Source organism: Monomorium pharaonis, chromosome 4, assembly GCF_013373865.1.
Source record: "Monomorium pharaonis isolate MP-MQ-018 chromosome 4, ASM1337386v2, whole genome shotgun sequence".
Taxonomy (NCBI): domain Eukaryota; kingdom Metazoa; phylum Arthropoda; class Insecta; order Hymenoptera; family Formicidae; genus Monomorium; species Monomorium pharaonis.
This window is the reverse complement of record NC_050470.1, coordinates 30,833,426-30,855,788: the sequence shown is the minus strand read 5'-3', so window position 1 is coordinate 30,855,788 and position 22,363 is coordinate 30,833,426. Positions and strand designations below refer to the sequence as shown.

Below are 22,363 nucleotides of genomic sequence, written 5' to 3'. Positions count from 1 at the left end.
TATGTATAGATCATTTTTACTCCAGTGAATTATCGAATTATCATGTACATTAGATTAATGTTTAATTATTTAATTTTACATTAACGTTAATGTTCACAAGTTTTATATCAGGGATATAAAATGAATGTGCATACTGTGTATGCGAAGAGTTTTGTACATTGCCTAATAAAAGATTGATCTTTATTATTGTAAATCTAATTTATTATTATTATTACAGAGTATAATATATTTACAGCTAATGTATATAAATTATATATTAATGTTAATTATTTTTTAAGATATTGATGACAATTTTTGCATGAAATTATAATTTATTGATGTTTTTAAAACTTTTGTAAAGTATATTTGTACCAAAATGTCGAAATGATTTAATACATTTAAAATATATTCAAAATTTATATTTATTTGCACTTTTAAATTGTTTTAATTTTTATTGCAATTTAGAACATAATTCTCTTTTTCTATTCAGAATTATATAAAAGTATAACATGTTACAAATTTTGTCTAATTATTTTCTGTTTTTTATTTATGTATATATAATTATTTTTGATAAAAAATAGTAAAAATTTAGATTTTTAATGTAATAAACTGTGATTCAGCGATTCACACTTTCAATTCTAAACTAATAATATATTTTTAACATACAAAAGAGACTGTATTAAATAATTCAATTTTACATAACGATACAAGTTATTTAAACTTTTTAAAGTATCTCTTTTTTTGTTTAAAAAAATTGTGAAACTATTAATAATTAAAAGTATAAACACGTAACGATTTATTTTATGAATTATACAAATATTAGATAATTTTTTTTTTAATTATTTAATTTTAAAAAACTCTTAAATATCTTATATACATATACTTAACAAGATATTTTAATACTGAAAATGTTAAAGGATGAATAGGACTAGAATGAATAGGTTATGCATAAAAATTATAATAAATGAAAAATACACTGTAATAAATATTTTATTCAAATCGTTGGACAATCACATTAGTCAGTTATTTCTAATATTTAAAAAATATATACAAAAAATATTTACAAATAAACAATTAAATGATCCGCTGTTATAATCTGTTTTATATCCTGCGTTTGATATAAAAATAAATGTGCTGTTTTTCTCATCGTAATCTTTGTACCTTACGATACGTAATCATAAAACAATGAGCAACACTCAGAAAAACAAACGCAAAGAAGAGAGACATACGTTATTAGTTTTTGTGATGCGCGCTCACGAATTGACAACTAGTATTTTTGAATGGATGTCAACCTCGTCGCAAATTCTTTCGGTTGTCTTAATTGTGAAGCGAAATAGAACTCTCTTTTCGTCAGACAATTTTTTATTGTGACATATCGTCATCTATTTTGCCAGTAGATACATGTCAAAGAGATATATTATTATAAACTACATTCTGCTTTTCAATTGTACCAGCCTGTTTTTGATGGCACAGATATGAACAAACAAGTACGATTTTCCAATATCACTCTTTTCACATAGCAAAATATAGTTCTAAGAACATTCAATGGATATATCCTCAAGAATCTTCGGACGTTTATCTGTCTTGATCTGTTATTTAATATGTATTTGCAATATGAGATTATTCAATCGATTAGATTAACGACTGTATGAGGTATTCTTAGGGTACACGCATATGTTCTTAGAATATTTCTTAAAGGTATTTAGCATTTTGTTAAGACAAAATTCTCTTCACGTCATTTTGCATTTTACATTAAAAATTTATAACATTGTATAATGCCTTTGAATTTCTTTATTATGGAAATATAGCCATTGAATTAACGTCCTTATAGACAGTGCGACATCAAATGTTGTAAAATATTCTTCTCTGAGCAAATCGGAATATCCTAGAATCGCATGCTTCATAGGAGATCGAGCCAATCCAATAATAGTGATTAATGTGTGAACTAGCTCGATGTAGATATATCTCTGTTTAGGCATATCTTTCAAACAACATGATCTAGTAAAAACATTGCCATAATTTTAATTATGTACGCACATATATATAGTCTTTCATTTTGATTAGAACTATTGTTACTCGGTGATAGCAGTCGACTCGCAGGAAAACGACGCTATATCGCGTCCTCGCGTATAACTTAAGTCATTTGTACATCCCCTTATGTTATTCTACTGTCATTTCACGTCCTCTCGTGCTCCACCTTCTTTGGTCTCTCTGACTTTCTTTGGTTTCTCCACTTCCTCATGCTCGCCCAAATATTACAGGGTGTAACTAACGTAAGTCGCTTCTTGTGTTCTCATAATATTTTTAGCTGTGTATCAATTCTCTTTATCATACGATAGATTACAAATAGGTCTTCTCTCGTATGAATATTATAAGTGATTTATCTCATAGGCAATCTCTTCTTAAATATATTTCGTATATTAAACTCAATTGGAGATGCATCTTGAAATAAAAAAAAATATTTTAATCTTTAATCGTAATTTTGTTATCATCTCAATTAAAAGCGAGCACGAAAGCGACTATTCGACTACACATTGCACCCCTTTAATCCCCGATTTATTAATCGGGGGAGCTTGATCGCTGAAATTAATTATTCGAGTTATCGTTCATCGTTTGTCATAAACTAGTACTCTCTTCCCCCGCATCTACTCTTTCCAACATTCCCTCCTCGTCGATGCCTACAAAGTACGTTGTGACCTCTCCCTTCGGTTTGACGTATGTTTCACCACGTAGATGACACTTGACACCCTGCTGTTCCAAGACGGCAGCCGTATCCGCTGTTACCTAAACCAATCGAAATACACATCGTTTTACTGCACAAATTCATTAGACGTTAACGTTAAACGTTACATTATACTCTTACCTGTATTTTTCCTGGTAATCCAGTCGTGTCCATCCTGGATGCCATATTTACCGCGTCGCCCCAAATGTCGTACAACGGCTTTTGAGCCCCCACGACGCCGGCCGTGACCTCCCCATGAGAAATGCCGATCCTTAATCTAAAGATAAAATTCGAATTTTGAGTTTTGTACTATTCATAATTTTTTGAACAACATTCATTCAAGCTGCGACCTTCTCGAATCTTTCGAACGTTTTGTTGAAGTTTCTTTTAATTTCGCACATGTCGCTCTTCATTTTGCTTGGAAGAACTCACTTGTGAGGTTTCGACGTGGTAAACGATCTCGCGTTCATTCTGTCGAGCACGGACATCATTTGTACGGCAAATTGCGCCATCACCTTGACCACATTGTCGCTGCAACTCTCGTCGCTCTCGGTGCTGTGCATCGAATCACGTCGATGCGCTTCCAATCCGCAAGCTGCCATATATGTTGTTCCTGAATAAAAACAAAATAATGAACAATTTCGAATTGTTATCTAGAATCCAATTTACGTCAAATATCAATTTATTCATGATTACTCATTCTTACCGGCAACCTTTATCTTCTCTATGCGACACATGAAACAAGGATCGAAGAGCAATTTGTCGAATTCACAAATAATCTCGTTCAGATCGCTAAGGATGTTACTCTCGATGATCGACAGCTCCGTCAGAGAGGCAAACATCACGGCAACGTTGTTGTGAGCCTCGTGATAGGGCTCATTCTCCTCGGTACGGTTCATGTTCAAATAAAACTCCGCTAAAAGTACAAGGAATCACGCGATCAATCTCGGACAACAATCATCTCGATTACTGAATGTTATCATCATTTCTAATCAATATTTGATCGGAAAATTATAAGAACTCGTAAAGTGTTTGTGGTGGGCACCAACGCACCGACGTGTTCCGGCAAAATATTACGGAGTAAAAGCTTGTTGGCATTTCTCGTGTGAAACGCTTCGTCCTGCTCCTTCGTTAACTGACGCTTCCATTGATAATCCAGCCTGCTCAAGTATTCTGCCTAAATAAATATTCGTAAATAAAAATTAACTTGTTAACGAGCAATGTCGAAAAGATCGCGCGCGAGTTGCGATTTCGCGGCTCACCTGACGATCAATGAGGTGCAAGGAGAATGTGAGAAACACCACGGTCAATATATGTGCCAGTCTCGCGTTCATGTAAGGATTCCACGTGTCGCTGTACTGAAAAATTATATTATCTGTCATTTATTAATAACAAACAATTCTGTAAACGCAATTAATTATTTTAAATTAATGTATATTTTTTTATTGATTTTGCAACAAGAAAAATAACGTATGACACCTGAAATATATTGGATCGATGCACCCAAACGTTCCACGCGTAAAAGGCTACCACGCAGATGCTTATCGCGAATTTCAAGATGTAGTGAACCCTCAGGAAAAGAAAGCTCGTGAGAATCGCCAATGAACAGGTCGCTGTCATTTGCTGCAAAAGAGAAACCAATGACTTGCGAAAACATTGGGAAGAGAATCAGCGAGACAGAAGATTTCAAAACGGAAAAGCGAATGTTCAACACCGTGTACCTACTAAATAATCTTACCCAAGGTGTAGATATGCATTCAAACTTGGAGGGGTTGAAATCCGTATACTCGGATGTGTCGTTGTGGTCCATTGGGCTGTTTTTACATTCGAACTGCAAAGGATTTTAACTCTTCAGTCGCAGAAAAAAGAATTTCTATCTTGCGATTTACGACTAACAATTTTATTTTGTAAATTGATTTCATAGATATGTATATAAAATCAACACAAAAGAAAAGAATTAAATCTATTAATTATTCTTACAATCATGTCCAGCATGGCGCACGCTGCTAACATTATTGTGATCACCACATACAAAATAGTCCTCAGAAGAGCACTCCAGACAACCTAGTGAAATTATAACATGAAAATGTGCACGCAGAAAAATAATGTAATTAAATAAAAAAATATATAGAAAATATAAAGCAATATCTACCTTTACACTTGTTTGATAAAAAAAATACAGCAGTTTGTTTCGTGGATGCGGAATGTGTCCTTCGTGCTCATCGTGCGGGTCCTTGCAGCGATTCCATATGAAATGCATCCACGTGAGAGGTATTAAAGCGATCAGGAACATCAATGCCGATGAATAACCGACAAGGGTGCTCAAGTAACACCTAAATGTTTAACGATTCTCACGTTATTATTGAGATACCGACGAGCTATAATTCCCGAACGGATGTACGTACTGAGAGAGCATAAACGTGGGCACGAGATACATGACTCCCATGAAGATGAGTACGAAGGCGGAGCAGACTATGTAAAACTTGAAGACGGGGTCCGGCTCGCGGAGAAATGGAATCTCCCAGCTCCATTGTCGAAATGTCAAGAAGAGTGGATTTATGTGCTTCCAGTTGCTCCATTGTCTGGAAAAAAAAGCATGGCGTAGTGTGATCCTGGTGCTTCTTCACTCTCTTCGTCTTCCTATGAAAATGCTTCGCGCAAAATTTTAAAAATTCAGTAGAACTTAACGATCGGATTTTCGAATGCAGAGGAAAGACTCGGGCAAATTGGGAAAAAAATGATGTAAAAATTCTTACTCCCATTTGCTGAGAGGCATCTGATTAATGGCATTTTCCATCTCGGCGTCCGCCGCTTTCAACATCAGATGATAATCCCGTAGGCAAGAATCCATGAAGTGCGTTCTCCGTCTGCAAGTGCTCGCGAAAACGTCCGCCTGATTGTTCGCCATCATCCTCGTCCTGGAATTGGTGCTGATGATGGTATTGGTGCGTCCATTGTTGAACTTGACGTAGTGCTGCTTGTTAGGCGTGGAATACAACAGTGTCGACGTGTCCGGATTAATGGCCGTTAAACTGTTCTCGCTGTTCTGCAACAAAGTTCGTCTGTCAACGATGCGAAACACTCGTGACTGGGAATTTGCTCGACGAGAGCACAGAGTGAGAGATCAGTGGCGCGGGAGTATTCGCATTCATGGTACATTACTGTGCATAATCGTAGGCTTGCAAATTGAAAAATCTTTAGACGGACATAAATGGCAATAGATACGAATTTGTGAATTTTTCCCACGCCACCGGGAGACACGCACCGCGTCAGCGACGGTAACGGCGTTTCCGGGAGAGACGGTGTAATGAGATAGCTGCGTATTCCGTATTTTCGTAGGACCTCGTCGTCCAGCCTTTCGACGGGGATGTAATTGTAGTCGCTCGCGTTCACGAGATCCAGAGTCTGCTGAGTGACGTGGACCTTGCCGGGCTTGCCAGTCTGCTCCATTTTATTCGCTATCACGACGTCGCGCGACCAAACGTCGTATTGCCACTTGTTCGTCCCCAGGATTCCGGATATTATGTTCCCCGAGTGCACGCCAATCCTCATGTTCACGTCCACCCCGCTCTCGCGATAGACTCGCGCTCTCACCTCGTTGATGATTTTTATCATATCAAGCCCTACGTACCGTTTTACGAAACAATATTTAATCTGGTTATTTGTTACAACTGAACATTCATCATCGGATACCGCAGTAATCAGCTTGCAATTATTCAAATTAAAAAGAGAACAATGGAATTCTTAAATTTTCTAGACTTTGTGAATGTAAATTTCCTAATCGTTCGATATGTTCAAATAATGTGACGCGCGCTTGTGCGTATTGCGTAGATTTTGTAAAAATAAAATTGAGTTCGCAAATTGGAATTTTTGACTATCTTTCGGATTTGGAAGTAAATAAAATGTATAAAATAATCGCTCCCTTCAAATATCCGCGGAAAATCGCAATGCGTAAATAGACATCGCCGACATTTTACCGAGATCAACGCAGCTCTTGGCGTGCTGAGAGTTCGGTGTGGGCACGCCGCTCACGCAGTAGTAACAGTCGCCCAAAAATTTGATTCTCAGAACATTGTGCCTCTCGGACGCCTCGTCGAAACTGCCAAACAGATCGTTTAATGTCTCCACGAGTTTTCGTATCGGCAGCGTCACGGTCAACCCGGAGAAGTTCACCACATCCGCGTACAGGATGCTCACGTTGTCGTGCGTCTCCACGCACAAATCGCTGAAAGAGAAAACCGATTAAAGTATAATAATCAAATGGATTATCTCATGTACTTAGTATGAAGATATCGTACCTGTACGGCCTGCCTTTGGGCGGAGGACTTTTCTTGTGCTCCTCTATAAATTTGAAGATGTCTCGGAAGTCCTTTTTTATTTTCGCTACTATGTGTTGCGGTAATATACTTCGAGTTAATTGCTCCTGCAAATGTTGATTATTCATAACTTCAGATATATCCCAGGATCGATTAGAATTTGTACAATTTTTACATTCTTAGACACCCTATTGTTAGATCAGATCTATAATCTTCCATTGTATTTTTAGAATCGTCTCGATTTCGCGTTTATATTTTTGTACCCTTGTATTCTTCGTAAAAGATAGAAATGTACAATGGTGAATAGTCTAGAGAACTGAAGCGCAAAGGACAAGAGGAACTCAATGCGTTTTATCGTGGCCGCATATTTACGTGCACAGCATCGTGATTTCGTTTTCTCATTCACATTCTTTGTACGGAACACCACTTATTCGACATCAGAGGCGAATTATTCCGAGTGGAACGGAAAGAAAAATAACAAAGAAAGAGGACAATGGAGTAAAGATATACGGTTTTGACACGCGGTTTTCATTAATTAAGATTATTTCGAAATTACGTAACATCTCATTTTTTATCTGTCGCAATAAATCAATTAGGTCCGCTTAAACCTACTTCTTGATCCTTCTCATAGTTGAGCCTGAGTGTGGACTCGACGCACTTCCGGCGGTCCAGGAAGGAACGCCTGATGACAACCTCGTTCATGAACCTGAAGTAGAGTCCCAGAGCGTTCACGCACACGAAATATATCGCGTCGCTGACGATCTACGATTAAGTAAAACGTAAAAAAAAAGAGAGAGAAAACATTATTAGCTGCTGGTTTATTCGAGCAATCGCCCGGTGACTTGCGTCAGCGCGATTACGTCGCGCATCGTCCGCGTAGAATTTACCTTGGTAACAATCTCGGGCGTGTTGCTGTTTCCGTAGGTAATTATTGACAGGGTCGTCAAGTAACACATGCTGGCCGTAAGGCCGAGCACGAGAGCGTGCGAATTCTTCGTGATCGGCAGGAATACGTAGCATGCGAGAAGCGAGTGCGTGGCGTACGCCGGTCTGAAAAAAAGGAAGAAGTTAATGTTGCCGAAGAGAAGCGAGCACGCGGTGCGTTCACGGATGCGTGCTTATTGATGGAAATTGAAAGAGCTAAAAACGCGAGCGCGCAAATCCGCTGTATATAACGAATCTCGCGGGGTTAACGAGAATAAATGCAATCACGCGCGCGTAAAAATGATTAGTGATAAACGTAAAGAATGATGCGCATCAAGAATACTTTCAATTCCTGCACGCCTGATTATTCTACCGAGAAGGTCTTTTGCATTATTAGGCTAATGTCAACCCGTTAGATCAATTTCCTAGAGATAGTTTCTTACTGACATTTTCTTTAAAATATTTGAAATAATAAAATAATTTTTTAAATGTCTAATTGTATTAAAAAATTATATTATTATAATTACTATTCATAATTATAATTCTTTTTTAGTTTCCTAATCTTCTATAAATACATTATAAAAATATGTAAAGAATACATCGCGCAATGATGGCGCTTCAGTAGAAAAATGTTTCTATTGTTAAATTGTTGATATAATTATTATTTTTTTGCGCCATGCACCTGATAGAGATAATCATAATATCAATGAGTAATAATCGCTACTTAGTCGCACAATTGTTGCGCGTGCGAAGACGAAGCAGGCATCTTTATCAGTAATAAATATTTACGTGATTTACGCCATGCAGTTATCGTAGAATAATTTCGATAAACCGTGCGCTAAATAAGCAAAGCCGCCGCGCGCCGCTAGGAAATCTCTACAGTTGATACTAAAATACTGATGGTAATCAGATGTATCTTTATTCCGGTCACGAATCGAATTATCGGTACCTTAATCGCGGGATATTCTCGTTGCAATTGAAGACATAATATAGAGGTATGGTCAGATCGCAAGCGACCAAGAGCACAATAATCATCCAGGATAGCATGACCGGCAAATAGTTGTTCTTGGCGATGTGCCTCGATCGGAATGATAAGGCGATCACAGGACACAACAGAGCGCCCACGATACAGTAGACTACAATTTCCACCAAGCATTTCTTCATGCTGACCTAAATTAAGAAGAAAGCTCCAGTTTATATCCCTCAACATCAAGTTTTTATAGTAAGAATTGTATCATTAGAGTTAGACACCTGTAGAAAATGTTATTAATGAAATTAAAGAATTAGTGCAACAGAGAGAGAGAGAGAGAGAATTGGCAATAATGTATGAAAATCTATAAGTAACAAATTTCTAAAGCAGATATTAAATATATAATTTTCTTCTATAACTCATTCGACGAAAATATTTAATTTTTTATTTTATTTAATATTTTATTTTATTTTATTTAATATTTTATTTTATTTAATATTTATTTATTTTATTTTATTTAATATTTTATTTTATTTAATTTTATTTTAATTTTAATTTAATTTTAATTTTAATTTTAATTTAATTTTAATTTTAATTTTAATTTTAATTTTAATTTTAATTTTAATTTTAATTTTAATTTTAATTTTAATTTTAATTTTAATTTTAATTTTAATTTTATTTTAATTTTAATTTTATTTTAATTTTAATTTTAATTTTAATTTTAATTTTAATTTTAATTTTAATTTTAATTTTAATTTTAATTTTAATTTTAATTTTATTTTATTTTATTTTATTTTATTTTATTTTATTTTATTTATTTTATTTTATTTTATTTATTTAATTTTAAAAATAATTTTACATTTATTTATAAAATTATTTTTTAAATAATTAAAAACTTGCCGCTGCTAGTTTTGAACCCGGGACCTTAGGATTACAAAACTTGTACTCTATCTACTGAGCCAATTGACTTATTGATATTGGGTACTTGTTATTGTCTATATATACTTATTAGTACATTAAAATTAAAATTAGACTTTCGAGAAAAAATTGTAAGAGGCACTTTTATTGCAGATTCTTATTCGGAAAAATCATACAAACATATTAAACAAAAATTCAACTTGGAAAAAGTTGTGTAAACAATGTTAATTAATAATTAAAAAATTAAAAAATAATTAAATGATAAATAGCTTTGTGTCAAAAGTTATGAATGTTTTGGGCTAAAATTTTCAAGACTTTTAGAGAATAGTAACCGCTACTATTTAAGCCCTATTACAAGAATTTACCATTAGTTATTAATTATTTATTAACAATTTAAAAAAAGGTAAATTTTGGCAGTTTTTAATTTTTTTCTCCTTACAAAATAAACCAATTAGAACGTTCGACGGCTCATTTAATAGATATTTTTAATACCTATAAGCTCATATTTTGTTTTTTGCTAACAGTAATAAATTTTTTTTATTGCCAAAAAAACGAAAATTTTTACCTTATTTCATTGTTTACACAATAATTCCCAACTTTTTTCGAATTGAATTTTTGTTTAATATGTTTGTATGATTTTTCCGAATAAGAATCTGCAATAAAAGTGCCTCTTACAATTTTTTCTCGAAACAGTGGTTTCTGAGTCTAATTTCCTTGTACTATATATGTTATATAAATTGACGCAATTGTATTATTTATAAAAGCAGTTAAATTTTGCAAAATATATTAAAAATAAATAGTATTAATTTATCTATTTATTAATTTCATTGTTAAATTTATCTTTTTCCATAACCTTAATAATTTGATTTTTTTTTTAAATGGTTAATTAGATGGTTAATTATATTATATTTAAGTTGGGCTTATATATGTAAAATAAATTAGGCCAAAATTACAGGATATATTATTGCCCAATTTATTATATTTAATAAATAAATAAAAACAACAATTTTAAAATATATCAATTATTTATTATATTTTATGCATTATGTATTATACATATAACCGTATCGTTTAATCAATCGAAATAGATATCAGTATTTGTAATACAGAAATGGTATTTTTTTAAAATCTTACAAAAACATATTACGAGTCTGATATCGGTTATTTGCAATTAATATTCTATTTAAAACTTTTGTTTTTCTTTACGATCTATTTAAAAGCCAAACATAGAAGATAACAAACTCAATAAAATAGATTTTATAAATAATGTATTAGCTAATTATTTCAGTCTATCAGACATGGAAAACGGTATGTTACTTTGAAATATTTAAGTCTAATACAATTAATATATTAAAATAATTAAAATATAAGAATTGAGAAAAAAAGCTATAACTAGGCAAACTTAAATATAACTGTTTTGGAGCAAACATCTAATTCAAATTAGGTCCTATACGGGCTGTAACCGGGCAAACCTAACTGTGAGTCTTGGGGAAAAAGTTGTAAATTTAAACCAGGCCCAATTTAGGCAAGCCCAGGTTCAAATATCCTAAATAGGCCCTGAATAGGTTTCAGTCTGAAAAGCCTTTATTTTGGATGCCTAAGTAACGCCCGTATGGGACTAATATTAAATAGGGCATGCCTAGATAAATTTCCACACGGGACTGTTCACTTTCTAAATAGAACAAAGCGTTCTCTTTTTCTCTCCGTTTCTGTGTTTTTAAATACACAAATAATGAAATAATTAATAAGTAATAAATATTGAGCTTACCGTTATGACCAGAGACAAACAATACATAAATCCGAGTAACAGCTGTAGCAAGATGAATATTGAGAGATAGCCATATTGTATTCTTCTGTGATAAATCGTGTATAGTTTTTCTAGGTTCTTGTACTTGAATTCTTTCTGAAAGTGAAAGCTCGCGTGAGAGATTGTAATTGTTGAGTCAGTGAAATGTAGACATTTAACACACATGGAACGAAACTTATTACGAGAAAATTATTCAATCGTCAATTGTTATAAATATTTAGCTATTCAATAAGAGGATAAAGAATTTTGCTAGAGGAGAGAGAGAATTTAATTAGAACATCCTATCCATCATGATTCTGCAATCTTTCGTTCTATGTAACTCTTTTTCTTAATTAATTACTTTTAATGTTAATTTTACATATAACAATAATTGGGATCTCCTAATCGGATCCTAAAGTAAAGAAAGTCAAAGAGCATGCACATTTGATACGGATTTATAAGGGAGCAATATTTTCGTTTCGAGATTAGCATCATAAATTATCCAAAGTATGCATCGTTATCGTTTCGTAGAAAGTATCAGTCAATATAGATTAAGAGTGATGAATATCACCATTATGAAACACGTTCAGTTCAACGTTGTGCAATTTATCTTCGGCGAGAAAAGAGGAAGTCTACACAAAAATTATTTGTCCTTCCGTCACGACAAAGTTTTTTGTTATTCATTTTGCATCTTAATTCCTAAAGCAGTTATGTCAGAATTTCATTTTAGCAAATGATTGCATCTATCAAAGATGTTTTTTTTTTACATTGAAGCAAGAATCTTCTTTTATATCGGAACATGGTTTTGATCTTTTTAAATATGCGAGAGACATCATCGCCGTAACATTATCATTATATTATATTTCAAGAAGATTGTTCGTATTTTTTCATAAATTTTCATATTAAACCTACACGCAATCACGCGAATGGAGGATCCTCCTTCACCTCAAGGGCTCCATCCTCATTCCCCAATATCCATAACATGTGCGTGGAATTGATAATTTTTATCAATTTTTATCAGTTCATTATTCTTACAAATGAAGAAGATTAATTTAAACGATTAAAGGATTGTTTGGCTAAATTAGATTGGCAAACTGATGATAACTGTACACTTTTATTCACTTTCGTTCACTCTCGACTCTCCCAACGTCACACGATGACACAAATCAAAATCGTTCAGACATCGCGACAGAGAGATCCAGTCCTTACGAACTCTTCCTCGCGAGAAACCAGAACTTCGATTCCGTCAGCACGTTCACCCGCACGACGATCGCACGCGATCTGCTGATTGCGTGCGTGTAACGCGCGCAAATTACACGGCTAAGCTCGTAAAACGATAAAGCTGCATCCAACTGTCATTTGGCGCAGTCGCGCGATTCCTCCAGCATGCACCGTGGAATGTACCACAGGTACCTGCTGGAATTGCGCGTCTTGGAGCTACTGGTACGTCAGAATTACTGAGCTGAAATTAATCCTTATCGATGTACTCGCGCGAAAATCAAAATGTGCTCGCTCGAATCTTTCTTTATCCACTTAGGCCAATTATATTTAATTTGTACGATTAAACAGATTAGAACACCTGTACGAGTCTATAGGATGATTCCAAATTTTTTTTCGTTTAAAGCCGAGCTCAGACTGATGTTTCAATTTCTGTAAATTTTTAGTAATAATTTCCTCTCGTAATTTTTTTAAGAATTAAAAGTGAAGAAAGCTTAGTGTTAAACGTCAAAATATTTTTCTAAAATAATTCTCGCGACAAATTCTCCAGAAAAATTTCAATCCTCGCGATATCAGGTGATAAAAAACACGAGCAAGATTATCACACGGACTTGTCCAAAGGCATTTACGTGTAAACCCTAACAAAAAATTCCTCCCACAATTTTCATGAGATTTCGTCATTGCGGTGTCATCGACTGCAAATAGAATATATTATCAGCCCCCAACAGTCGAATTTTATTATTGAGATAACACGCGATGTACTATCGCAAGACAGGGGGTCCATAAGGCGGAACATCTGCTTTCACTTGACGATACTCACGTGCGATCGGCAGGAGAGCTCCGAGATTTACACAAGACCGATGTGTGCGATCACGCGATGCACGACCACGCCCGCCGAAAAATCACACCGTCTAAAATGCAACGATTAGCTAAGGTGCGCTTGAAGGCACCTCCACTTACAGCAGCAGCAGCAGCGGCAGCAGCCAAGAGAAACGTGCTCCTGTGCTTTCGTCTCGCGCGTGCGTTTTGTCAGCACGTTGCCGCTCGCAGCTCACAGCGAATCCCTCTCTCTCTCCCTCTCTCTCTCTCTTTCTCTCTTTCACTGAATATTGATCTTCAATCCCGAATTCGCGCAGCAGGTCTCTTTTGCGCCTCCCTTCTCTTACCCATTTTTATTTTTCATTCTCAATATTATTCATCAACTTCCTCCTTCTTTTTTCTTCATTCTTCGATTCCTTTCGATTCAAAGCCATTTGAGTAGCAGGATTGATTCGTAAATAATGATTACGTTAAACAACGATATTAGATAAAATGAGAATTTTGTATGTAAACACTTTAATGATCGCACCACACATTTTTGTAACGTTCTCAAAATTGCAATATCGTGGAATCTCGTAATTCCATGTCTCTAGAATGTCTCTCTAGCATTGCGTTGTAATTTGCGCTATGTCACTGATGTATTGGAATGTATTGGAATGTATTGGAACAGAGATATTTCGTTATCGAGAGGAGGAATTCCTCAAACAAATAAGCGTAAAGTAAAAACTGCGTCTTTGATGAGACTATCGATTAGCAAACACATCCACAAGTGTCAAGAGAATTAATCGCAATTTGATCGATGTCTACGTAAATTCTGCCAAATTAATTTTTCGGTAAAATTGTCAGTAATCAAACTTACGTAAAATGAATTAAAAGAATGATTTCAAAGAATGAAATTATTCTAATCAGAGTTCGCGAAAAATTCACATTGCATTTAGAATAAATGGAAAAGTGACATTACATTTCTAGTAGGAAACTATCACACAATTTGTTTAAAAAAACTATTTGTTCAAAAATATAATTTCCAGAATAAATCGTTATCGATTTTTATAACATTTCCTTTTTTAGCCGTTTAATTAATTGCGGTAATTAACTTAATATAATACGTAATAACTCGCATCGCGCGAAGAAAATATGACCACGTTTTCTCATGTGAGAGTATTAGAAGAAAAAAAAACGGTAAAGTAACTTCTAGAATTTTGCGAGCTCACACTCAAACAACACGGCGAACATCCTACGGTCATTCAGATAAATTGATCGTCGTTCGATAAGTCTTCGAAGCACCTTCGAAGAATTTACGTTCTTTCTTTCTCGCTCTGCTTGACAAGTCATTCTCTTCTGATAGTGACTCCCGCGCTAAAAATTCTTCCACAATCTTGTTTTCCCGGCAACATCGTCTGAGAACGTTATCAATGCCGGAATATGTTTCGATTCGCTGGCAAAATTCTCCCAATTAAAGACCTATATCTCCCGTAATGTTACGATTACGCTCGCTTCATTGACGTTGATGCAAATTCTAGAGTCGCCAGGTTTTTTTTTATTTGTGCTTCAGCGAACAATGACTTCGGCAAAAGTCAGAGATTTTCAATTCAATCTTCAGATGTACTATTTTTTTCCAAATTATATTTAGACATTTTAGAAAGTTTCACGATACTTCTTTTTAATCTTGAAAGTAGTGGATCAAGGATGCTCGAGGTTCCAAGAATCTGAACGTTAAAATATTCGTTCAGTCAGTTTAGAAGGTTTTAAAATGCAAAGTGCACTCGCGAAGCTCAATAGGTTAAAGAGAACGAGATGTATAAAGCATTTTAACTGCTTTAAATTTTTTATCTCAGAAATTAAGTCCGAAAAAAGTCCAAGAAAAAAAGACCTGAAACTTTTTAAGCTTAAAGGAAACTTTAATATAAAAATTAATGTATAATATATAATCCAATTTTAAATTTAAAAATTTTTTAATTTATAATTAGTAATATATCTGCCGATTCAGAATGATAAGCCTGTCAATAATTTTTTAATTTCGTAAGCTTATTTTATCTTATACAGATAATTTTAAAATTATATTCATAATGAGAAAATTGATTACTTGAATTAATTATAAGGTAAATCAAAATATATATTTTTATCTAATAAATTATATTAATAAAGAAACAAATAACAGCAAAAAACTGGATATTCTGAGCAAGGCGAATCGAACGATATGGCGCCGTATAGTCTATCAAGAGTGAGGTGACCTCGTTAAAGTATCCGATTGAGGTTTTTCAAACATTTGCCGATAAAGACAGATGGGTCTAACATAATTAATTAATCGATAACTTACCCTCAGTCCAGACCACGTCCATTCGTCAAAACTGTTGGGAGAGACGATGCGGTAGTCGTCCTCTTTCTGTAGCGAGCTCAGGGATGCTCGGGTCAGCTCCACGTCCATCGTGATCCCGTTATTGGTCGATTTTGGATCATCCATGTCGATGACAATTAGATGACGGTGGCGGTGGTAGCGAACTTGCGACTGTCGTATTCATCGCGATGACAGAACTGCGATTGGAGAACGATCGCGACGAATCGCAATTGAAAAGTGAATCACCCCGAGCGTTCAGTGATGATCGCGCCAAGCCAAGCCCAGGCTTTATCGTGATAAGAGAAATGGGCCACTCGAAACACACGCTCCCCCTGTAACTTCCCTACTTTGTCTCTCTTTCACTCTCTCTCTCTCTCTTTATTTCTCTTCCCTTTTGTTTCGATCAACTATAATGCACGCGCCTGATTTTTATACTTGCGGACTCTACCTGGATACGTAGCATATACAGCATCGATCGTAAGCGATAAAGTGACGAACAAGAATGATTAAAAAGCGTTAACGTTGATGGAAAAGTCTCGTTTCTTGAGGCAAGCAAATAAAATGTGTATTTTTGGACGGAAACACCTAGAAACCGAAGAATTCACGCAGATCTTAGGAAGAAGAACACCAATACAAACGTCTCAGTAATATAATGTAGTCAGAAACATCCGTCACCCTGGCATTTCAGAAGAGATTCAAATTTCTCGCTAAATTCATTTTTTGCGCCGAGGAGCACCGATACTTGAGCGTTTCAATTAGCGGTTTTTAAATAAAATAAATAAATAAAAATTTACAACCGCTGGTATCGCAAGCTTTCACACTTATCGGCAAGTTGCATCAGGCAAAATAGATCAGAATAAACTCAAGAATTGCTTCTTTTTGCCTTTGAATGTGGGGTTCATAGAGTCAGGTAGTCGATCATTTCTGCGTCCGAAAATTGGATTCACTCCCGCCTGAAAAAAGAATTCTCAAATTGATATCTGATGTCACATAGTGCCACCGATTGTTGCACAAAAGACACCGAATCTTGGAAAAAAATGCACGTTCCAAGTATCTATTACAGAGAACAGTAGAGAACAATTATATTTTTATTGTACATGAAAAACTTAATGAACGGAATTTTACATATTACATTGATTGACAGAAAAATGTGTAGTATTTGTAACTACAATTGTATAGTGAAATAATTATGGTCAGGAATATTAATTTTATAGTAATTATTACTATAATATTAATAATAACAGTATATTTAATATATTATTAAATATATTTTAAAGCTGCATAATTTATAGTACACTTTTTCCATAGTTTACATCACAATAAGTATGTGGTTATTATTACTAATATTATTGTAATCGTTACTATAAAAATGATATTCCTGACTATTACTGTACAATTATAGTCGCAAATATCACATATTTTTTCTATCATTGTAAGATACTTCGTATATTAAAACACCGAACATCTTTATCATATAAAATATCTATAGACGGCTGTATAACTTCATTGACCGTCATTAGTGAGAACGTGCCGTTCTAACAGGATAAAAGCTTTTTAAATGCACTTTTCCCTTGAACGGCGATATTTTTGCTTGCAAGTCCTTTCTCTAATATAATTGCCACAATTGAGTTATCGAACGGGTCGTAGAAGAACGCTCGATAACGGCTCTCCTGCGTCTATTTTTGCGTTTCTCATCTACGGCTCTCCTTCGCTCGCCTTTATAAAAGCTCTACGAGATAGCCGAAATTGATCGAGAAATTAGGTAGGTATTTTTACCAGCCGATAACACTTGGCGTTCTCGCCAGGATCACGAGACGCTTTTATCTTGCCGACGGTATCAAGTATTAAAATCAGGGTTGGGCGTTTACGCGTAAAATATTAATAATCAACATTACGCGTATACAATGTAAACTCTATGTAAACAGTGCTCTATGGAATCGAAGATTCCGATTTCATCAGAAATTACGCGTACCAAAGCCGACCCAGATAACCAAGCGTGATGTAGCATTTTGAGCAAACTAATGCATTGCATGTGTTGTTATAGATTTGCTATACATTTGTTGACATCGAAATAAAACACATAACGAATTCAGCAACATGATTACTTATACATGCAATCAGTTGAAAACATTTAAAAAAGGAAACGGTCAGCAATAATGATGGCAACACAAATGATTGATAACAAATTAATGCTGATAAATTAATGTTGCTATCAATTTGCCATTGTTAAAAATAGAATTCATATAAGTTTAACCTAACAGATATAATGCTGTCTCACCTTGTTCCGAGTTTGTCTAAATTAGTTACTGCACGATTGTTGGCAACATAACTGCAACATCAAGACATTTGGCTATCTGGGGAGCGTTACGATTTCATTACGGTAATGCGACAGTCAACAAACCGTGGCCTAAAACCGTCGAAAAGTGAAATCTACGAAGAAAATATTTTCATTTGCGCAGCTATGCCTGCACTACGGTTGGACTACATTTTTCCTTGCAAATGCTTCCATTCCCCGGCGCTTTCTCCGGTACGCGCATTCACGTTAGGTATATCATATTATCATTTACCATCTCGCGTTACAACGCAAACCGTGTCCTCTCGGCTACGATCGCACGTTACCTCACGGTAGAAGACTTTACCTTCCAGAAAACGATCACCTAACATAAGCAATAAGAACGATGATAATGGGTATTAATTCAGGATTTTGATGGCGCTGTGCCAAGTACATCAGATGGCCATGGATAGAACCCGATTTCAGCGAATCGTAACTAACGAAGATCGCTAAGCACTAACACGGTAAAAATGGAGAATTGAAATTGGTTGGGAGTAATGAGATTGTGGTTGCGTGTATGCAAATTTGGCGACCGGACGTAAAAGCCTCGAAAGTACTTTCTGAGTTTTGCTGCTTGCATCCTGCTGTTTACCCCTTCCGTATCGTTCGATCCTGCGACCAAATCGAGCGGTCTAAACAACCAGCGGTGTTCGAGAAAGGCTTTTCTTAATGGGCTCCCTTTAATGGGCCGTCTCGATAGAATAGATTGAATGAATATTAATTATCAATCGATCATATCGCGAGACGGATGATTCAACCAAGAGGAATTCCGCTCTAATGTATGCCGGCTCATCGCCGCGCGTCTGCAAGTGTCTTATTTTGATTTAGTATTTTGACCGATCGTCAAAAGTTTATTGAATCAATAACACACGTTGGTGCCGAAGATGTGATTAATGCGCGATAAAATGATAAGTGTGTATTAAAATCTGAATATCAGCCAAATATCTGCTTGCAATTACTTTAGACAGAGATACAAATAAAACTGAAAGTGCTTTTCACTTAGTATCACAAAATTAATTAACACGCTAAACGATTCAAGGAAAATAGTAAATAATTAAGCCAAAACAATTTGTCACTGGGGCAACAATCGGATATAATCGAATATATGAAAGATTAAAAATTGAAAAATGATTAAAAAATGACGATTCTTCTTAATACTTTCACTAGAGGAAATTGGTCTGCGAGAGTTCGTTAAAATTAAACTCGCGAGTACTAAAGTGTTAGCTACATCCCGAAATGGCGGCAATGAATTCTTAACGTAGCCGTAAATCGACGTAAGCGACTTCCGGTCGCCGCGGTCTTTGATTCGCTTCTCTACCAACCTGATCGGCGGTTTCTCCACTTCCGGATGGCAGGTCGGCAACTTTCGTACGTTCCTCCTTCTCTTTCCGTTTGTTTATTTTGTTCGCATAGACACGTTATTCTTTTTTAACGGGTGTTACGCGCACGTCGGGATTCGTCGGCGTTCTCGGCGTGTCCCCGCGACAACTGAGTTCTGAGTGACGAGACCGCTTTTCACCGCCGATATCGCCGCGACGCACGGCAGCGGGCTCGGCAGGTGTGACGATGAGCGCGACATGGGTCGTACACCCGCGGCTTTTTTTCGATTCGAGTCATGATGAGACTCTCAAGGCCTACTCCGTGCCGATATCGCAAACCTCGGCACGCACGCACGCACATATATTACGCTTTGCATCGAGCGAGCCCTGAGGACGAGTCTCCGAAGACTCTTGACTCTCAATGGCACCTTTTACGACTTCCGCTGCGCCGTCACGACCGAGAAGGTCGATCGCGGAAATCCGCTCGCGATCTCGCGATCATTAGCGGCGCGTTCTCACAGCAATCGTGCAGTTTTAGGAATGCAAAATTATGTTGATCGGTTGAGCCATAGCTATAAATTCAATATTTGTTCAATTAGGTCGTAATTGTTTTTATTTTCTAAGAAAACCGAGAAAAATGTAGTGAGGCATATCATTAATATTATACACAAATTAACAAAGATAAAATTGCACTTTTACATAAATTGAAGATAATGGTCCGTATTCAGAACGCGCTAACAAAAATGTTAGCGTGTTGTTATCCAATAAAAGAATATGTATTATAAAAAACATTTTTCTATTGGATAACAACGCGCTAACATTTTTGTTAGCGCGGTCTGAATACGGGCCAATGACTTTTATTAAAAGCCAATATAATGTAGTAAAAAATATATAATTTAATTGCTTCGCTTCTGAAATGAAACGATTCATAGATAAATGGCCCTTAATTTTTCTCTCAAAAATAAATATCGATCAATTGATAAAATCTATTGTCTTGAGACAATGGAGATTTGTCGTGCGAAGAAGAACGCGGCGCTTGTAACGATCATACCAAAAAGATCGTCACTTCCTGATGTTTTTGTCTAATGTTAATTTTCACAGTCGTGCGATTTTTCATACAGAAAGACCACGTTGACCTCGATTATCTGGTGTTAACTGAAAGAGTCTAACAGCGTCGTCATGAGTTTCACGTTGAGCGTTGCATGCATGCCGGTGACAATAATTAACGATCGAATTGAGTTTTAGACATGTTAATAAAGATATTTTCTGCATTACCGCGAAAAGATTGCCGTACGAATTTTTATATTATTTAAAATAAAATCTGCTTGAACTTCTCTTTTTCTATTCCTTATACAAAAGTCTCGTAAACTGTATATGTGCATATTTATATAAATAAATATTTCGTATGTTTCTTATAACAATCGATGGCAAGTTAATTGAAGCAATTGACATAAAAACACAATTTAATAAATTGATTGTGTCTCAAACAATTGGAAATCCTTATCTTCTTTTTCTTTACTTAAAAAAAAATGTTAAATTTTTTAGAAATTGAAAACTTGTAAAGCGCGTCGGTTTGCATAAATTACGTTTTAAATAATTAGAAATAAATCGCTTTTTTAATTTAAAAAAAAAAGTATTTTAAATTAAAAGTTTAAATTATTGAAAACATTTGAAGCTTGTCGCGGTTAAAGAAGTTTGAAAGGAATAAACATATAAAATGAATCAAATATCATAAAATGAATGGAATGATTTTGTTTGATCAATTCATTTTCGTGTACGTAACAACACATGCATATATACATAATGCACACACACCTTTTTCTTGAACTTTTGAATCAGCGATGAACAGCTCTCTTAATTGTGTATTTATTCCTAAATGACTCGGTGAAGATTTATTCAATTAAACACTTTTGTCACATTTGTTTACAATATTGGCATTCCATAGTCTTATCAGGAATCTCAACTGCTTTGTCTATCGTGTTTAAAGTCTACGAAAAAGCAACTCGTTTATTGCTGACGCGATCACTGAACGTGTAATACACAAGTAAAAAAGAGATAAAAGAAAGAGAAATAGCGTGATAGCACATAAACTTGACTTGACTGTTTCTATTAGCGATTTAACACGAGCCGCTGTTCTCGCGTTGGAATGACAAAAAAGCGCGAACCGTGCGTTCTACGCGCAAATGTTACTTGGAGAGCAGCGGCTCGATTACGTTTGACGGAAGATTTTTGAGAGGTCGAATTCTAGTTATCTGTCTTTCGATAAAGTGATGATAGCATCACGACCGATATCAGTCAAGTCGTCGCGCCGGGGAATCCTGGGTGCCCGTTAGAAATTTTATTCCTCGTACCTGGATTCAAAATGGATTATTTCCAGAAAGCACAACGAAATCGTGTTAATTTTTTCGTAGTTTCGTGATACCATTCAAACATCATCAATTCAAGACACTAAGCAATCTACTTGATATCTTTAAACAAATTGTCATGCAAATTCTACACAAGAATTAAAATAAATTAGAAAATTAAAAAATACATTTCGTTGAATTTTATTGGATATTTATATAGTTCTCTTACGTTTTGCGTGTTGTTACATCAGCAATTGCTATTTCTTTTAGCAAACCTGCTGGTAAATAAATGTATAATTTAACAAATTATTTTTAATTCATACTTGCTGGAATGGAAACGGTAAAGGAGAGCTATTTTAAGATACAATTAATAACATCGC

The 22,363-nt window shown here is 35.2% G+C and overlaps 1 protein-coding gene across 4 annotated transcripts; it reads right to left on the bottom strand.

Annotated features, from left to right (window-relative positions):
* Positions 1-951: 951 nt before the first annotated feature.
* LOC105840708 (adenylate cyclase type 2) lies at positions 952-22,247 on the bottom strand. Of its 4 annotated transcripts, none has more exons than XM_028189422.2 (21): positions 19,642-19,761; positions 15,970-16,940; positions 11,598-11,732; positions 8,891-9,111; positions 7,905-8,067; positions 7,630-7,779; positions 7,000-7,124; positions 6,679-6,926; positions 5,967-6,324; positions 5,458-5,742; positions 5,107-5,283; positions 4,854-5,034; positions 4,682-4,765; positions 4,440-4,532; positions 4,181-4,324; positions 3,964-4,059; positions 3,755-3,878; positions 3,408-3,617; positions 3,134-3,314; positions 2,843-2,978; positions 952-2,763 (listed from the first exon to the last, which is right to left on the bottom strand). In XM_028189422.2, the coding sequence occupies exons 2-21, from the start codon at positions 16,111-16,113 to the stop codon at positions 2,596-2,598; spliced, it is 3,423 nt and encodes a 1,140-aa protein (XP_028045223.1). In that variant the 5' UTR covers positions 16,114-16,940; positions 19,642-19,761; the 3' UTR covers positions 952-2,595. The 4 variants fall into 4 exon arrangements, with proteins under 4 accessions (XP_028045223.1, XP_028045226.1, XP_028045225.1 ...); XM_028189423.2 differs by lacking the exon at positions 19,642-19,761 and adding an exon at positions 21,454-22,247 and having other exon boundaries at positions 2,596-2,763; XM_028189425.2 differs by lacking the exons at positions 15,970-16,940; positions 19,642-19,761 and adding an exon at positions 12,528-14,619.
* Positions 22,248-22,363: the final 116 nt, after the last annotated feature.